Source organism: Temnothorax nylanderi, unplaced genomic scaffold (genome assembly GCF_030848795.1).
Source record: "Temnothorax nylanderi isolate EJ_2023f unplaced genomic scaffold, tnyl_v1.0 TNYL_tig0098_pilon, whole genome shotgun sequence".
In the NCBI taxonomy this organism is placed as follows: Eukaryota; Metazoa; Arthropoda; class Insecta; order Hymenoptera; family Formicidae; genus Temnothorax; species Temnothorax nylanderi.
In genome coordinates, this window is record NW_027249160.1 from 326642 (window position 1) to 343088 (window position 16447).

The window sequence follows — 16447 nt, forward strand, 5'->3', positions numbered from 1 at the left end:
CTCTCTTCTGTCCCGCGAGATATTTTATGCTGCATACGTAAAATCTCGTCGGTTTATTTTCGACTATAATGTCCGCATGTCGCGATTAATTCGTGTGATGTAAATTTTGGGGATGTATATATATATATATATATATGTGTGTGTTTGGTGTGAGTGCGCGCGTGTGCGTACGTATATATACTGCGCATCAATCCAACGTGCCTTGATGCCTTTCTTATTCCAAATTCCAAACTTAAAATTTGATTCGGAGTATCATGGATATACCGGTGCGCAGAGTTAAACCGTGAATTTTGAACAATTGAGCAACGAATTTCACCATTTGAACAAAAAAAGCGTTAAAACAGGGAGAGAGAGAGAGAGAGGGGGGATTGACAAAGGAGATGCAGGAATCGCGTTGATGTCGCGTTGCGTCGCGTCGCGTCAGTTCGAGGGCAAATCTAGTAAGCTAGGACAGGGGCTATTAATAACTGTTTAGGATGCCGTACCTGGGCGCCGCGCGCGCGGTACCGTCCGCGTCTCGATACGCGCGTCCCGACGACCGGCGTCTCAGTGTCGTCGCGACGACCGACGTCGCATCCACCGTTCCGTTCGACGGCGAAACGTAGGTCGCGTACGAAGCCCGCGGAATCCGAAAACAGCGCCCTCCCACGTAATTACGCGTCCAACTTGCCTTGTCGGAGGTAGCGGGGTTCGCGCTAAAAAAAAAGAAGTTGTCTCAGCAGTTATTTCGTTATCTCGTGCCAAAAAGTTACGACGTTCCTTCAAAATCGTCCATCCCGGCTGCGCCTCGTCGGGGATCGCTTCTACGCGCTGAAATGGCGCGGTGCAGCGTACCTCTCGAAAGAATATGGGAAAACTCTACCACACGCTTCGTGTAGAGCCAGATGCTCGGCCGACACGGATTCTCGCTATTCGGATTCGCTATTCGCGTGGGCGAATCAACGTGTTAAATTTACGTTTGGTTCCGCCGATTGATTGTCCTTACGTTTTTTCACGCCGATCGCGATCTAGTGCATTCTTATGCGTTATTTACCGTAGAGCTATTTACCGGTGGCCCGTTCTTACAGCGGCTCCCGTCGTCTCTTTATCGCCGCTCATTTATTACCGTTAGGTAGAGAATTTCTATTTTTTTTTCTTTGTTTCCATAATCTCTACGACCGCGATAAAAATTGTTGTGACTCGTGAGTTTTTTCGAACAAGTTTGCGCCACGCGATATTGCGCGAGTAAGAACAGAAGAGGAGGAGGAGGTGGTGGTAGAGGAGGAGGAGGAGGAGGAGGAGGAGGAGACGGTGGTGGCGGAAGAGAAGAAGGAGGAGGAGGAGGTGACGGACTCTAATTTGAGTTCGCGAATCGCTCGTACCTGACAATGGTACGTTTCCCGTGTGACCATCGTTTTCCGGGAGTGATTTACTTTGCGCTTCTTCCCGCTTGGCTGCTCGTCGGTTTTTGGCATGAATTTTCTCGCGTGAGAAGTAACTTACAGTAGAGAAAAAGAAAGAACGAAATAAAAAAAAATAGAATACGAGAGGACGCGTTTCCTTTGGCTTTCTCGCGCTTGTACCTCCCTCAGCCCAGATAACACAATGTCCAAAATCGGCAAGTAAGACGTCATTAAGACACCTTCTTTTATGTCTCGATTTTGAACATTATATTATCTGGGAAGTATATCCCAAAAATCGTCGCGCGTTCCTCTCCAATGTGTTCTTTATCCCTGCCGCGATGACGAGAGAGTGTTTAACGTTTCTGATTTTCGTTGGTTTCCCCGAAAATAACAACGTTACGTAGACAGATGGACGCGCGGGTAAACGTGCAATGGCGCGTCCGTAAAACGTCCGTGAGCGACGGCCTCGTCTCCCAGTTGCATTCGTTTCTCATTACTCCGTTCGTACGTACGTTCGTTCCTTCGTTTGATAACCGAGCGCATCTGACGTCCGACGTCTGACGAGGCGCCGAAAAAAAGAGCGCGAACACATATCAGTATATACTTCTCCTTCGATTCCTTTTTCTCTTTTCGTCGCTTCGTCTCGCGAGCAAACGTCTCGAGAACCTGACGAGATCGCTGGCGCTTTCGATTTTTAAAATTTAAACTGCGCGGCGAGTTTGGAATAGTTTCTTTTATAAAGGAAAAGAAGTCGTAAGTGAGATTCAATAGGGACGAATTTGAACGATTTTCCTTAAAGAAAGAAACGTCATCTCGCTCCTAACGTTAGAGATCCCACGTACTTGGAGAGGACGATCACTCGCTTAGCACGAATGTCCAAATGACTTCACGGTAACGGCGATCGATAAAAATTATGCGTTATTATCGTACGATTGATACAGAACGCGCGGAATACATGGACGCGACAGCGTTTACGGAAACCGCAGTGTCGCAAACAAGATCGCCGGCGTTGGCAGGCGGCTCCTCGACGGTGTGAGACATTTTGTCAAGAGTGCCGATAAATAGATTTGTCGAATTAATTAGAAAAATACGTGAGGAAGAAAAGTGCGCGAGCGCGGGAGTCGAGCGAGTCTCGGAGTCTCGGAGTCTCGGAAGGATTCACGATTGTTGATTCTTGAACCGCTGCTCGGCTACTCGCGTGGAAGATTTAAAGTCGCGGGGAAAACCAATCGCTTCTTCTCGAGAACAGATCCGATCGGTACAGATGAGGCCGCGAGCGATCCACAACTGTGGCGCGAAGGAGTATCGGGATCTTCGCAATCGTTACTGCGAGGATCGCTGTATCTGACAGCTGGACGCTGACAGGAGGGACGGACAGACGGTAGTGTGCTACAGCGGCTGCAGTGTTTGCGAATACTCGATGGTTCGTTTGTGTTCTTTAGCAGTTTATTCGTAGCATTCAAGATACGCACGACGAAAGGATTCTAATTTTCGTTATAAATAGAGGAGAGGGGGAGGGGGGAGAAGATATTGAATTAAGTCCACTGCTATCTATCGTCCGTATCAAATACGATATGTTTGATATTGAGTGGATCGCAAATATAATTTAAATTTCATTTAACATACGTGGACAAAGGAAACTATAAATCAAGTATAAGCGATGAAGAGATAAAGTACCGCTAATAAAACAAAAATAAAAGTTCATGAAAGAATAGTTAAACAAAAATTAAGATAAAAAAATTACTTGTTGTATTACAAAGTAGGTACGTGTAAACTATCATAAACTGTTCAGTCAAAAATTATAGCTTAAATTTATAGCGGAATTAATAAAAAGATCAACACAGCTGTGTCACACAAGCCTCAATTTTTTAAATATTTTTATAATTTAATTTATTTAATTGGTATAACTTCATCATTGTTATCCATTATTTCAATTTTCTTTCGCTTTTTCTCTGCTACACGGTTATATATTTTTTTAACGAGACTAAGTAGACTAGATTATTCTTTAAATCAGATAAACTTTTTTTTAATTTAAAGAAAGCGGTTTCTTTCAATAGTTCTATGTAAAGACTTACGTCGAGAGACGTTCATCAAGAGAAATGATAAATCTCATACATTTTGTTTACTTCAATGTTTGCAGTTTTGTGTACATACATAAATAATAGGGTAAATAACATATGTTTGATGTATTTGTCTATTTTATTAACAAAGATATTTCAAGCTATGAAAGCTAGTTGAATTAGTTTGGGATATTGTTCGTGTCGTTTACTCTTTTTACTTTTGCGTGAATTTTTCCACCGATATCAGTGATTTACAAAACTTGCGTTTTTATGAAAATCGAGAATTGCATGTGTACTTGAAAACAAACTTTCAAATTGCGGGACCTAAAGTGCTTAACACTCACTGCCACGTGTTTACGATACATCTAAAACCTAATCATGCAGGCCAGGTGTATCGTAAATAATACACTGAGTAATCAGGTCAAAAGCTGCAAAAAAAAGAAATGGAAAAGCTTAAATACTGTCATGAAAGAATCGGCAATAAAATACAGCAACTGGTAAAAAAAACCGCCTTGGCCTCAGGGCGTAATTTTTTTATTCCACTTGGCAGTAAAAGTGTTAATATGATGACAATTCTATATGGATATGGACAATCCTATGAAAGGAATAAACATTGTACGATTGCAGGATGAGTTCCATCCATTTATCGAGGCTCTTCTACCATTCGTGAAGTCTTTCTCGTATACATGGTTCAACCTACAAGCTGCCAAGAGGCGATACTATAAGAAACACGAAAAACGGATGAGTTTAGAAGAGGAACGTCAGTGTAAAGAGGAACTCCAGGTAAGGGATTATTTGAAATTAATCTAATGGACGTTTCTCTTTGACTTTTTTTAACACCTATTTATCGGTATACATAAACCAAACTACGGATAAATTGGCTTTTCGAACAATTAATTCGAGGCAAGAATTGTGCGTGTGTGTGTGTGTGTTTGATGTGTGCGCGTCTGCGTGCGCGGTATAAATTGAACGATTACAAAACTTAATAATAAATTCGATTAAAGAGAAAAACGCCATTTACGACCTGGACTGGATCTTGATAACCTAATAATAATCTTGTGTTTTGCATACTTTTTCCAAACTCATTGTTAGTCAATTACGCGTCGATTTTTTGTCAGTCTTTAAAACACAGCTCCTAGTTGGAACAGTAAATCCCACATATCTAAATCGATAATCGATTTAAATTTTGATGCTAATAAGCATCCTTATTAAATTACTGTAAAGAATTTATTGCGAAAAATATCACCCGAAGGGGGTCATTTAATAGGGATGCTCACTAGCATGAAATCCAGTCCAGACCGTAAATGGCGTTTTTCTCTCTAATAGATTGCATATCATAACGGTCGTGTTTCACTTATTATTATTGTTAATAATAAAGTTCACTTATTATTATTGTTAATAATAGTGAATCTTTCGATTAACTTTTTTTCTCTAGCGGCCCGTCGTGCCCGTTTGACGATACCACGATTGCTAATGCTATCGGCCCGTTGCTTCTCTCCACCGTGATTCTCATCCTCCCTCGCGACAGCGTTCGATCAATATTTTAATTTCGCGATGTTGCGGTATTTAGCGGAAGAGCGGCCGGCATTAACTAGTGGCGCATAGGCGTTTCTTCTTCCTCTATTTTCACCGTTTTCGTCCCATTTCCGAATGCATCTGAAGAATGAGTCTCATGCAAATTCACATTGCTAATTGTAAAGAATCTTTGTACATTCGACAAATTCGATAATTTTCGCATGAGACGCGGGAATGTCTCTTGGAGTAGCCCATCAGGTAAAATTTCATCTAAAAAATTACGTTTAAATTCGCAATCATTCGCGAATGATAGTTTGCCGGTCCAGTAAACGTATAAATAAAATAAATGAAAGTGGAAGGTCATTGGCCAACACACAAAACACACAATGCTAAAGTATATTCTCTCTGTACAACTACTGGCACGATGCGGTGTTTGTATGCGGTGACATGACTACGTTTTATGAAATCAAAATATAGTTTCGTTTTCTTTTTTCTTTTTCAAACTATTTTTGAAGGCTATTAACCAATGATGTGATAGACATTATTCCAAAGTAGCTTACTTTGTAGGCTAAAAGAGCGGGTCGATTTAATTAGAATACTTAGCTGGAAGCTGGAACGAGGAAAACAAAGATCTTTTGAATCGTGATTTGATCGAGCGACGATATAGGATTATAAGCGTTGTGAAACAGTCTCGTTTAAAGTCTAATTGTCATAGCGAAATAAGAAAAGTGACTGATCGAAAGACACGATAATCTCACGTAGCTATTGACCTCAACTCGATTGTTTTTAATAAAAGCAAGATATCTTCCCGTACACGTTTCGTCATTATTTAGCTCCATTGAGACTTGTCAATCGTCGTAACGTGCAGTACATTTTGTAAGCGTAGAGACGCGGCGCATTTATACGTTGGGAGAAAGAAAATCCGGGAATAAAGGGACGTGGATGGAAAACAACGAGAGATACGAGCCAGACTACGCGCGACGCGAGTCTGTCGTTTTCTCTTAATTTCGAGACAGACCGCAGTACGATATCGACTACTTCAATTCGGGTGTAGGGCGCTGTGAGGGACCGAGACGAGCGAGTAGCATGGAGGAAAAGAGGTAGGAAGTCAGAGCAAAAGAAAGAGAATGTGAGCAATGGACGGATAGACGGGGATAAACCAGAGTGGGAAAGGGGGTGCGCGCGGTACGGTACGGTGCGACCGGGCGCTTCCCGGCGCGGCGCGGCGCGGCGCGGCGCGTCGCTCGTAAGAGGAAGGAAGAGCGTACGTATGCGAGAGGAGTATGTGCGGCTCGGCGGAGGGTTGAAAAGGGTCGCGGTGGATCGAGAGAGTCCGTGCGAGAGAAGCGGAGGAACGGTCGGGAGGATCTAGAGTGAGAGAGAGTGAGAAGGGGAGGGGGAGGGCACCAACACCCACGAGAAGTATCCGCTATGCGAGCGTTGCGCACCAACTTTTCGGCAATGGGGGATGAGTTGGGGTTGGGAGAGGGAGGGATGGCCGGTCGGTTTGGGGCGGTCGAAAATGGTGTTGGAGGACGTAGACATGTAGCGCATACGCCGTCGCGACGGAGGCTGCGGCTACGCGGCGCCTACCAACCACCATCTATAATCTCTATGCAGATATCGATTTTCTACCCTGTATTTCCTAAATTTATGCAAACTAGCAGCGCGCTACCCTTTCTACCGTACCGCTCGTCGCTCGCATTGTCACCTTTTCCGGCTCGTTAGCCGGGAACTACCACGTAACTGTGGATTCGCTTCGATAGATATGTTACGCCTTATAATCGTCATTCATCCAAAAGGAATAACAACCGATCGCCTGCATCTACATTCTACGTTAAATTAATCGTTTTATAAGATGAGTGAGACAAATCCTGTTTTTACGACACCCGGTGTACTCGATACCGCGCTGAAACGAATCTCGGCACATTTGTCCCTTATCGTCCGATTATCCGTATTAATAGACACTTTGAGACGTTTTGTCGTTTGGCCGATAATTAGCAGGTACAATATGTTTTAGTTTCAATAAAATAACTTCCCAGACTGCACCATGTCCAAAATCGAGATAAAGTCATCTTTAAGATGTCTTAAATATTTGTCTGGTGTAAAATGCTGTCTGGGTTGGTGGTACAGTGTCATAAAGTTCCCTTTTGCGCATTGCTGAGATTTATTTCAACTCGCATATAAATGTTTAAACGTAAGCGAGACGACCCTTTTCTTGCGTAAGATCCGTAATTTACGAGGATCTAAAAGGTTACGCGAGTCGCCGTGTTACGCGACGTCGCCAAAACAAATACGATTCGCGAATCGCGAGTAAAAACACCGTGAGAAATTTTCAGCGAATCTCGAGACGGCGGATGTTCGATATCCGCGCGTCGTTTCACGACCGTTAAACGAAAACTCGAAACTACGAGTTGTTTGTACTTGACTGTGAAGCACAGGGCGGAAAAGTAAAACGAAAGTGTTGCTCCTCAAACGAAAGGAGAAAGTACAGCGAGCTCATAGGGGTGTCGACGATTTCAACTTTAATGCTTTCCGTGGTTCGTACTCGGAATGGGAAAGACAGCCGATGCCCTCCGCTTCGAGAGACAGTATATAATATCACTACAGCGTTTTACGTAGACCTCGGAATATTGCCTATAAAGAAATCGCGGAGTCGCTTTGTTCGCGTCATAACGTAGTAACGTAAAGGGTCGGGCAGATATACATGGCTGGGAAGTTTGCCAAATTAATAAATATATTCCCAGGCTCTCTCTTTCTCTCTCTCTATCCCACACTTGGAATTTTCTTCATTCCTTTCCACGTATTACAACTTATCCTTACCGTCGAACGACAATTCAGCCCGAACTGACATTATCCGCGACCTCAAATGCGATGTTGCATTTCGCGTTGATACTTGTACGATGACAGATTTCATCCTCGTTACATACGTTTAGTTTTCACTTCGATCAATGACGTTTTCTTCATACATTACGAAAGTAATTAAAATACTTTTAAAATCTTTTGAATTACTTTAGACTGGAGGCATGATTTTTTGGGGATTTACAGTTTCGCGCCTTCAACCGTTGAAATTCGTACATTTTTATTCGCTGACTTGTAATATGCGGGGGGGGGGGGGGAGAGAGAAATGTTTTCGTTCACTCTGTTTTATATTTTTGACAATGAGTCCGACATTGCCATTACGTTTGATGCTCTTTTACATATATTGTTACATATTATCATATCAAGTATGCTTTGATTATTGTACTTCAATTTTGATATCAATCCTAGATACATCATTTAACAAAATTCAATGTCTGTTTTTAAATATTTAAGTAATTCACCGCTGATGAAGACTTAGTTATACATATAGTCGAAACGTTTGGTTGTTGCACATTTCTTAACTTTCTTCCTTCTTATTGAATGAATTAGTATTTAACACCTTAATTCACTTCTCGTCTAAATCACTCGTCTTTTGGCCGATGTGATTTACTTTATAACATTATGAAAATATTTTGATGTTTTTGTTTCGCTTTTTTGTTCTCTCTCTCTTTCTCTCTCTCCTCTTTACGCTCTCTCTCATTTTTCTGTCTCGCTAAATAACAGCGGTTGTCGCCTTTGAGAAAAATTGTATATCAATAATGCAAAATGCATTACCAATGTTCGTTCACCATTTTGGATCGACAATGCAATACGCACTTTATTTTCCATGTTTATAAATAGCTCGTGAGTATATGGACGTTCGTAGTGACGCGTTTTAGCCTCGAGAGATTCAAGATCGCGGAAGACAAAGTCAAATCGAGAGTTGGAGCGATGATAAAATTAATGAAGGAAATGTGTACTACGTCGAGGAAATAAATCGTTGCGGTATACTGTATGACAAATTAAAAGTATTGTTCTCTTCTGATAATGTCATCGGCGAAGCTACGAAGGGTTTTCTTCACGGGCAAAGCGATATCTATCGGGATACGACGGAATGTATCGATATAGGTATATCGATAGAATCGCGATGCGCTCGAGAAAAAGGGAGGGAAAAGGAGAGAAAGAAAGGGTCAATTACAGGGTGCGAACTCTTATATTTGATCTAAAATAAATCGGCGGCAGCTGCCGTGGCAGGTGTCGTTGGGTAAGATTCGCCCGATAAGATTCGTAGCGGCAACGATCGATTCATCTCCCTCTCAGTCTAAAATAAAATATCTAATATAAAATAAAGTTCACAATTAATTTAGAGAAAATGCCATTTACGGTCAAGACGGGATTTTAGTAGCCTAATAATATTATTTGCGAGAATTTTACGTACAACTCATCGGTCTAGCAAACCAGCGTCGTTATTATACGGACTTGAAACGCAGTCTCAACTAAGGAACATTACATAATTAAATTAATAATCAATTTAATGATACTAATATAAATTGTTTTAGAATATTAGAGATATACTATATGGAAAGTACGGGATATATAGGATATGTTGCGAAAAATAACATCCCAGCCAGGATTCGAATCTGGACCTAGCCACAGCTGCATTCCGTGCGGGTGTTTAATTAAACCAATTCGGCCACTGAGGCATGTAAATAAAATTTACATTAAACGTTTGGATTATTTAACTTGATTGTTTTAGGGTATTGCTCCGCGTGTCACACTTTGTCGAATGACAATAAAGGGAAATCCAAATAACACAATGTCCAAAATCGGGACGTAAGACGTTTGATGCTCTTTTACATATATTGTTACATATTATCATATCAAGTATGCTTTGATTATTGTACTTCAATTTTGATATCAATCCGAGATACATTATTTAACAACATTCAATGTTTGTTTTTAAATATTTAATTCACCGCTGACGAAGACATAGTATAGTTGAAACGTTTGGTTATTGCACATTTCTTAACTTTCTTCCTTCTTTCATTAAGATGTCATTAAGACGTCTTTAAGACGTTTTAGAATCTTGTGTCCCGATTTTGGACATTGTGTTATCTGATGGGAAGACGCCGAAGGGATATAAGCGCAATCGTGTGAAATTAGTGACGCGGGCGAGATTGCCGCGCCTTCGGGATAGCGCATCAAGCGCATGTACGCATGTCACGATATTATGCGTTCTCGGTACAATTCCCGTGAACACGGCTCTCCTTCGCATTCGGCATACCTGATATCGAGTATACGCAGGATGCACCGTAAGCGCGCGACGCTTTCTCCAGCGAGGAGCGGACCTCAGCGGCAAATGCACCTCTTACCTCTTATCCGCTTTATTCGCGAATGCGCGCGCGGGCGCGTACATACAAGCGTGTAAGCGTGTAAGAACGTGCCTGACATTTTATCCGCGCGCGCCCGCGGCCCGCGCTCGCGCCCGTGCCCGTGCACGGAAATGTCGGGACGTCGTTTCGACTATTCTATTCCTCGACCGCCCTTCGTCTGATCGCAATTCACGGTAAATGCGAATGATCGTCAAGTTAATACCGTTAATTGTATATAAGACATTACTTAAGACATTACTTAAGACGGTCTTGAGATAAGAACCGACTATGAATACCGGCCATATTGTCAGTAGATGTAATAATTTTCCTGCCAAAGATTTCTTTAGAATTTACTTGCAAGTTGCTGATATATTGTATTTTATTTTGTTATTTGTTTAATTTTATCTCGTACAACCGTTTAATCAAAGTTAACTGTAAGATTGATCGCGATGAGTTAGAACAAACAATGGGCTCAACAACCTAATCTAACCTAACCCACATTCGTTTCAAATATGTACATAAAACGATAATCTTGAATCGTATCAAATATTATCAATATCAAGAGCTTGAATATTTCAAAAGTCATGGATGTGTGTTTTGAAAATTAAATTTTATTCTCTCCTTAAATTATATCTTTTGTTTTCGTAACATTTCAGAATCTACAATAATTTCAGTTTCCCCTCATCCGTTTTACAGGTAGACATAGAAAACAAGTTCATCTTTGAAAATTCGAAATGTTTCAATTGTGTTCGAGGAGAAGATTTCCGAGGAAAGATTTTTCAGGGATTCGAGACCTTGAGGAGACCTCCGGTTTCAAATAAGCAATTCGAATCTTTAGACGATGAAATTGTTGGAAAACTTTAAAGAGAAGAACTTGAACGTCCTCCATCGCTAAGCTAGAACACGTGGGCTAGAGATCTTCCGCCTCCTGTCGTACAAAGTGTACGGGCGTGTGTACGTGCATAGCAAAACGGGCTAGGCGAGATAGATCGCGCGCGGCGCGCAGTACGCTTGGATGCATTCCACGCACTTTCAATGCATTTCTCAGGGTTCTTATGCATGCGTGTATTTGCTATTCCGAGGGTGACAGGGGTCGCACGCGTGCGCTGCATATCGCGGACGGCCGAAAGACGTCCCTCGTCTCCTCGAGCCGAGCGATTGTCGCTGCTCGCTATTCTCGCTCGGCTCGGGGCATACGAACTTTATAAACTCGACTCGAAATATCCAGATCGAACGTCACTGAGATGCTTTCGGGTCGTTCCGCCGTACAAAAATTTCGATATTTATTTAAATCCCTAACAAAATTGCTCTCTATATAGTTACATTACCGTTGAACTCATGCAAGTACCTTTTTTTTTTATCAGGAAAGAAGTGACAATTACGTGTGCGCAATCACGTGTTAGATCACGATAGCAATCGATGGATTGTCAACGATTGTCAATGGTACTCTGGTACTCTGGTATTTGCGATTTACGATGCCTTTCTTTTCCTTAGAACGAGAAGCTGGAAGTAAAACAGAAATGGGCCTCACGGCTTCTTGGAAAGTTGCGGAAGGATATAACGCAAGAATACCGAGAGGACTTTGTGTTGAGTATCACGGGAAAGAGACCAGCGATGTGCGTTTTGAGCAATCCTGATCAAAAGGGCAAAATGCGTCGAATCGATTGTCTTCGGCAAGCGGACAAGGTAAGTCCGGTGAATCGAATTTATGTACGCTTCCGCACGCATCCTTATTTGTATTTCAAACGAATTTTTATTAAAGAGCTAGTGAAGAAACACCGATATTTAACACAGCGAGAGTTCACACAAGTTTTTACGCGCACTCTGATCGTAACGATCTCCGTTCGACATCTCTGTGATAGGTATGGAGGCTGGATCTAGTTATGGTGATCCTTTTCAAGGCAATTCCATTGGAATCGACAGACGGCGAACGGCTCGAGAAGACTGCGGAATGTGCGCAGCCAGGACTTTGCGTCAATCCTTATCACATCAACGTTTCCGTCCGGGAACTGGATCTCTATCTCGCCAACTTTATCACGAGTCACGGTAAGAAAGATTACGATCGATAATCGTCGCGATCGGATCGTCGATCCAAAGAAGGGGTCGATTTGCTCGAGAATTTTCATCGGATCTAATTTGAGAAAGCAAACATAGCACTAACATTTACATTAATTATATTTATGCAAACATTTATTTATCGCGTGTATGCGTATCATATTTCTCAGTAATTACGTGTAAGCGTGACCTCTTTGACTCGTAACGTGCTGTTAAAGCAGAGCGAAGCTAAGCATAGCGTAGCGCAGCTAGCGAGAATCCATACTTTGGACAATGCGGAGACAAGTCGCGCAATCAAATTATCAAGGTGACGACGTGACGTGATCTTTCTCACTTGAATTTTTCAAACAGTTCCAATAAGACTGAAGCGAAACGAATCGAATGGCGAACGCGGAAGCGACAAACGTACATTGACGTTTGCTTTCTCTTTCTCTCTTTCCTCTCTTCTCCCTCTAGCACTCACAGAAAATGATAATACATTTTCAGTTTACTGTGTAATTAACTCAAAATACATACCTAGCTATAGATTCGACTGAATTTTCGTCAACTTCCAATGCAAAATATAAAAAAGAAAGTATACATAATATCGGTAATATTGCTAATGTAGTAATCTCGTCGCCAATATCTTTTTTCATAATTTTTTCTTTTTAACATTCATGGCTGACATAATTAATCCGAATATAATTTACTTGGTGAACAAGTGTTACGAGCAAAAAGGTACGTAAAAGTACGTAAAATGTGGAAAAGAAATAGTGCGATTTCCCGTGCAATTTCCCTCGCGAAGGTCACGAAAAAGGACCTTTCTCCTGGTCTCTATCGGACACACCAAATATCTGTATCAACGTCGTATAATATCCGTGTACGAGCCAGAGTCTACGCATGTTCCCATATATATTATTGCGTGTTTGTATGCGTGTCTTTCGCGTCTTCGTATGTCTGCGCATCGACGCGAGCAGTGTGCCGAATGAACATGTAGAGAAAATGTGCACGCAAGCGCGTGACCATGCTTGCCGCTGTATGCTCGCTCTATAAATAAATAGGCAACGGACATCTTTAGCGAGAGCTCACACAGCTTCGCTTATACGTTGATTTTCTCTCATGCCACTGAAAATACCTGAATATTTTTGCACTTGTGTGAGGATTCGTCGTGTGCCATTCCAATTGATTCTCAAATGTCGAAGCGATACCCCCAAGTAGCGTTTCAAAAGAAGTATGATGAAATGATATGAATTTCAAGTAAGTAAAGGTCGGATTTTATACGAATGGATATCGTAATCTCTATTCATTTAAGAAATAAAATGATCGGTGATCCATGATTTTCAACAGTTTGCCATCTATGAGATACGAAGCTTCGCTTTTTCACGACGGGCAACTGTAACAAGATTTGAAAAATTTGTCTCGCATTATTTTATTATACGTATAATAAACGTAAATCGTATATTTTCAGAAATGCTTCCAAATTGATTGGATTTTTAAATGATTTTTTAGGATATGACTTTTGTAATATACGACTTGTGTGTTATATACAGAGTGAGAAAAATACTTTTCAAATGTACGACAATATGCAATTATAATTAATTGTGTAGTTTCTTTTTACGCGTATTCTTCTTTTACTTTTGCTTATCTCTCGTAGGATTTACAATAAGGCTCGAGTTTCTATCGGCGCATCCCTCTTTACCCCTCTCGATCCACTCGAGAAATCGCTGTACATTCCGGACCCTCGAGTATTTCGGTGATATGTTGCGTAATGAGATTTGCGTAAAACGCGATGGTCCTAAACGTCGTGCGGTGGAAAACGTTATGCGCTTTTCGTCAAAACAGAAGTTTTATGTAATTTTCTTTATTTGAATATTTCGATGTTGTAAAGTCGTCGAGAATTCCACGATGACTATTCGATATCTGAAAAATAAAGCGGAAAAGAAAGAAGCGCGCTATTACTTATCGTCGCAAGTAAATTAATTACTTTTCATTAATCGAGCGCGTTTGTCATTTTTTTCTGTTATAGAGGTACTTAACGGCATCTGCAACGCTAGCAAGGAGGAGGACAGGCGTCGAAAAGGTACCCGCACAATTTCGCAGTTCACATTTGTGCAATTATATCCGTTATATTCACTCGTTTCGAGAGAAGCAGTCACGTACGCGCTTTTGTTGGTTGATCGTTTCCTATAAAATTTTTTACACGTACATCCGACACATTTCCAAACTCACATATATCGGGCCTTAGCGAATCTGAACGGATATTAAATATTGTTCGCTGGGTTTTGTTCCCAGGTACAGGATACCATGAACTATATAATGGTGTCGTCTGCAATGATACGATCCTTGCGACAGGTGTCTTCAGCTCCAAAGAGCTCTGGATGCTTTCAAAAGGTACGGCGCTACATTTCTCATAGATTCGAACTCGACTTCTCCCGTTAATCGCACGCAACTTGACTTTGGCAGCCTCACCACGGCTTACCCGCGTTTGTACGTTCGATAAATTTCGCATTCGGATCGACTTTGCACTACCAGATTAACATTTTTCTCAAGATATTTCATATGCGCGATGATTCCTCTGTGGATGCTTTCGAAAGGTGACGAACAGCTCAATGCGAAAGACCTTTTGAAAGCATCCTGATAGTTAAACAAACGTTGATACTTTTCCGCTTGAAAAAAAAAAAATGCATATTGTCATATTTCTGTAAGAGGGATACGATATAGTATCTCGAGGTAAGTCTACAATGAAAAGCTTTGAACGCTGCGACGGGTCGTTACCCCTTTGGAAAGGTTATACGCGAGTTCTCGGCGTGGATTCATCATTGGCAATCTCAATAATAACAAACGGTTCTGAATGGCAATACGCCATTCGTTAGAAATCGGAGATGATTCGAATAAAAACTGTCGCGCTTCTCTCGAATAACTCGACCGAATTTTACGTCCAACATCTTTTAGACGCGAGCGTGTTAGATGAAGAATATAATTTCTCAATTATGTACATATATTGTGTGTGATTGCCACACGTCTTTATTTCCGTGTACCGGAATTTTTAGTGCTCGTGCATTTATTACGTATACGTGTACGTTGTGTGCGTAGCTCGATAACTGACAATATGAGAGAGAACTACAACTGCTTATGCGAATAATTCTTTTTACGCTTATTAAAAGTATTAGAAATAATTTGATTTTTTCCTCCCTCTCTTCCTCTTTTCTCCCCTTCCCTTCTCTCCCTCTCTCTCTCTCTCTCTCCCCCTCCCCCCTCCCCCTCCCCCCTCTCTCTATCTATCTCGTTTTTTTGTTTGTTTTTTGCGCGGAAGCACCGCTTTCGCGATCGTGCTCGCGGAGTGCAAGGAAAACGAATGACACACGTACGAGCGTGCTAAGAACCGTAGCTGCTAATGTGCGTCTGGTTTCAGCGTCCATACTGCATGACCTCAGCGACATGCAGCCTCAAATAAACGCGATCAAAATAGAGCACCCGCCGTACTACTGCAGCAGCTACACCCCACCATCCGCAGCCACGACCGCGGATCACGTTCAGCCGGCGGCTAGCTTCAGTGAGTTTCAAAATCTGCCTTTGCCCTTATTTTTAGTAGACAGAGTCGGGGTCGAGCGGTAGCCGCGGCGTAACACGCTTTCGTCCGTGTCCGTTAGGCTCGCTAAACTAGTTCACGTCGTATAAGCGGAAAGAACTCGGAACCGGGATCCGGGGGAGTCCGGGGGAGGGGGAGGGGGAGGGGAGGGAGGAAATTATTCGTTCGCACGTAAATGTTGCTCCCTTGTGTTGATTCTGTCATCGAAATGGTGGGAAATCTCGCTTTACCTGGTCTTACTTGGTTGTTTTTTTTTTTTTTAATCGCAAATGTCCGTGAATCGTAAAAGCTATATGTTGCGCTGATCCTATTATTATCACGATGGCTGTTAATTTTTGTGTCTTTGAATTGTTTTGTCTCCTCTCAAAGATACCTTTTATTTTATCTCCATATTCTTTTTCAGCATATATACAGATATATGCATTCCTGATATAAATGTCAGATTGTAGACGAAATCGAAAGCGAAAGAAGAGAAAATATGAAATTACTTGCGTGTCTTAAACTGTTTTGCGTTATAATCGATTGTACGTCGTTTGTCGATATATCTTTTCCCTTTGTCTTCCGCGGACGTGATTTTTTTCAGTTTTGTACTCATGAAGATGAAACGTATAACGAGATGAAGAACGCGCCAGCGAAAGTATATCTGAAGCGTAT

General features: G+C 41.7%; 1 protein-coding gene across 11 annotated transcripts in view; it reads left to right on the plus strand.

Annotated features, from left to right (window-relative positions):
• Nucleotides 1–16447, plus strand: part of Nfi (Nuclear factor I) — a 48106-nt gene that overhangs the window by 1810 nt on the left and 29849 nt on the right. For 3 of the 11 annotated variants that reach the window (XM_071711387.1, XM_071711385.1, XM_071711395.1), the window contains exons 2-7: nucleotides 4070–4225; nucleotides 11665–11856; nucleotides 12033–12216; nucleotides 14231–14284; nucleotides 14497–14595; nucleotides 15617–15757. In XM_071711387.1, the coding sequence (XP_071567488.1) occupies nucleotides 4070–4225; nucleotides 11665–11856; nucleotides 12033–12216; nucleotides 14231–14284; nucleotides 14497–14595; nucleotides 15617–15757 (826 nt within the window). Of the gene's footprint in view, nucleotides 1–541; nucleotides 1371–2323; nucleotides 2806–4069; nucleotides 4226–11664; nucleotides 11857–12032; nucleotides 12217–14230; nucleotides 14285–14496; nucleotides 14596–15616; nucleotides 15758–16447 lie in introns of those variants that run through there. The other 8 variants (XM_071711388.1, XM_071711389.1, XM_071711390.1 and 5 more) reach the window with 8 other exon arrangements.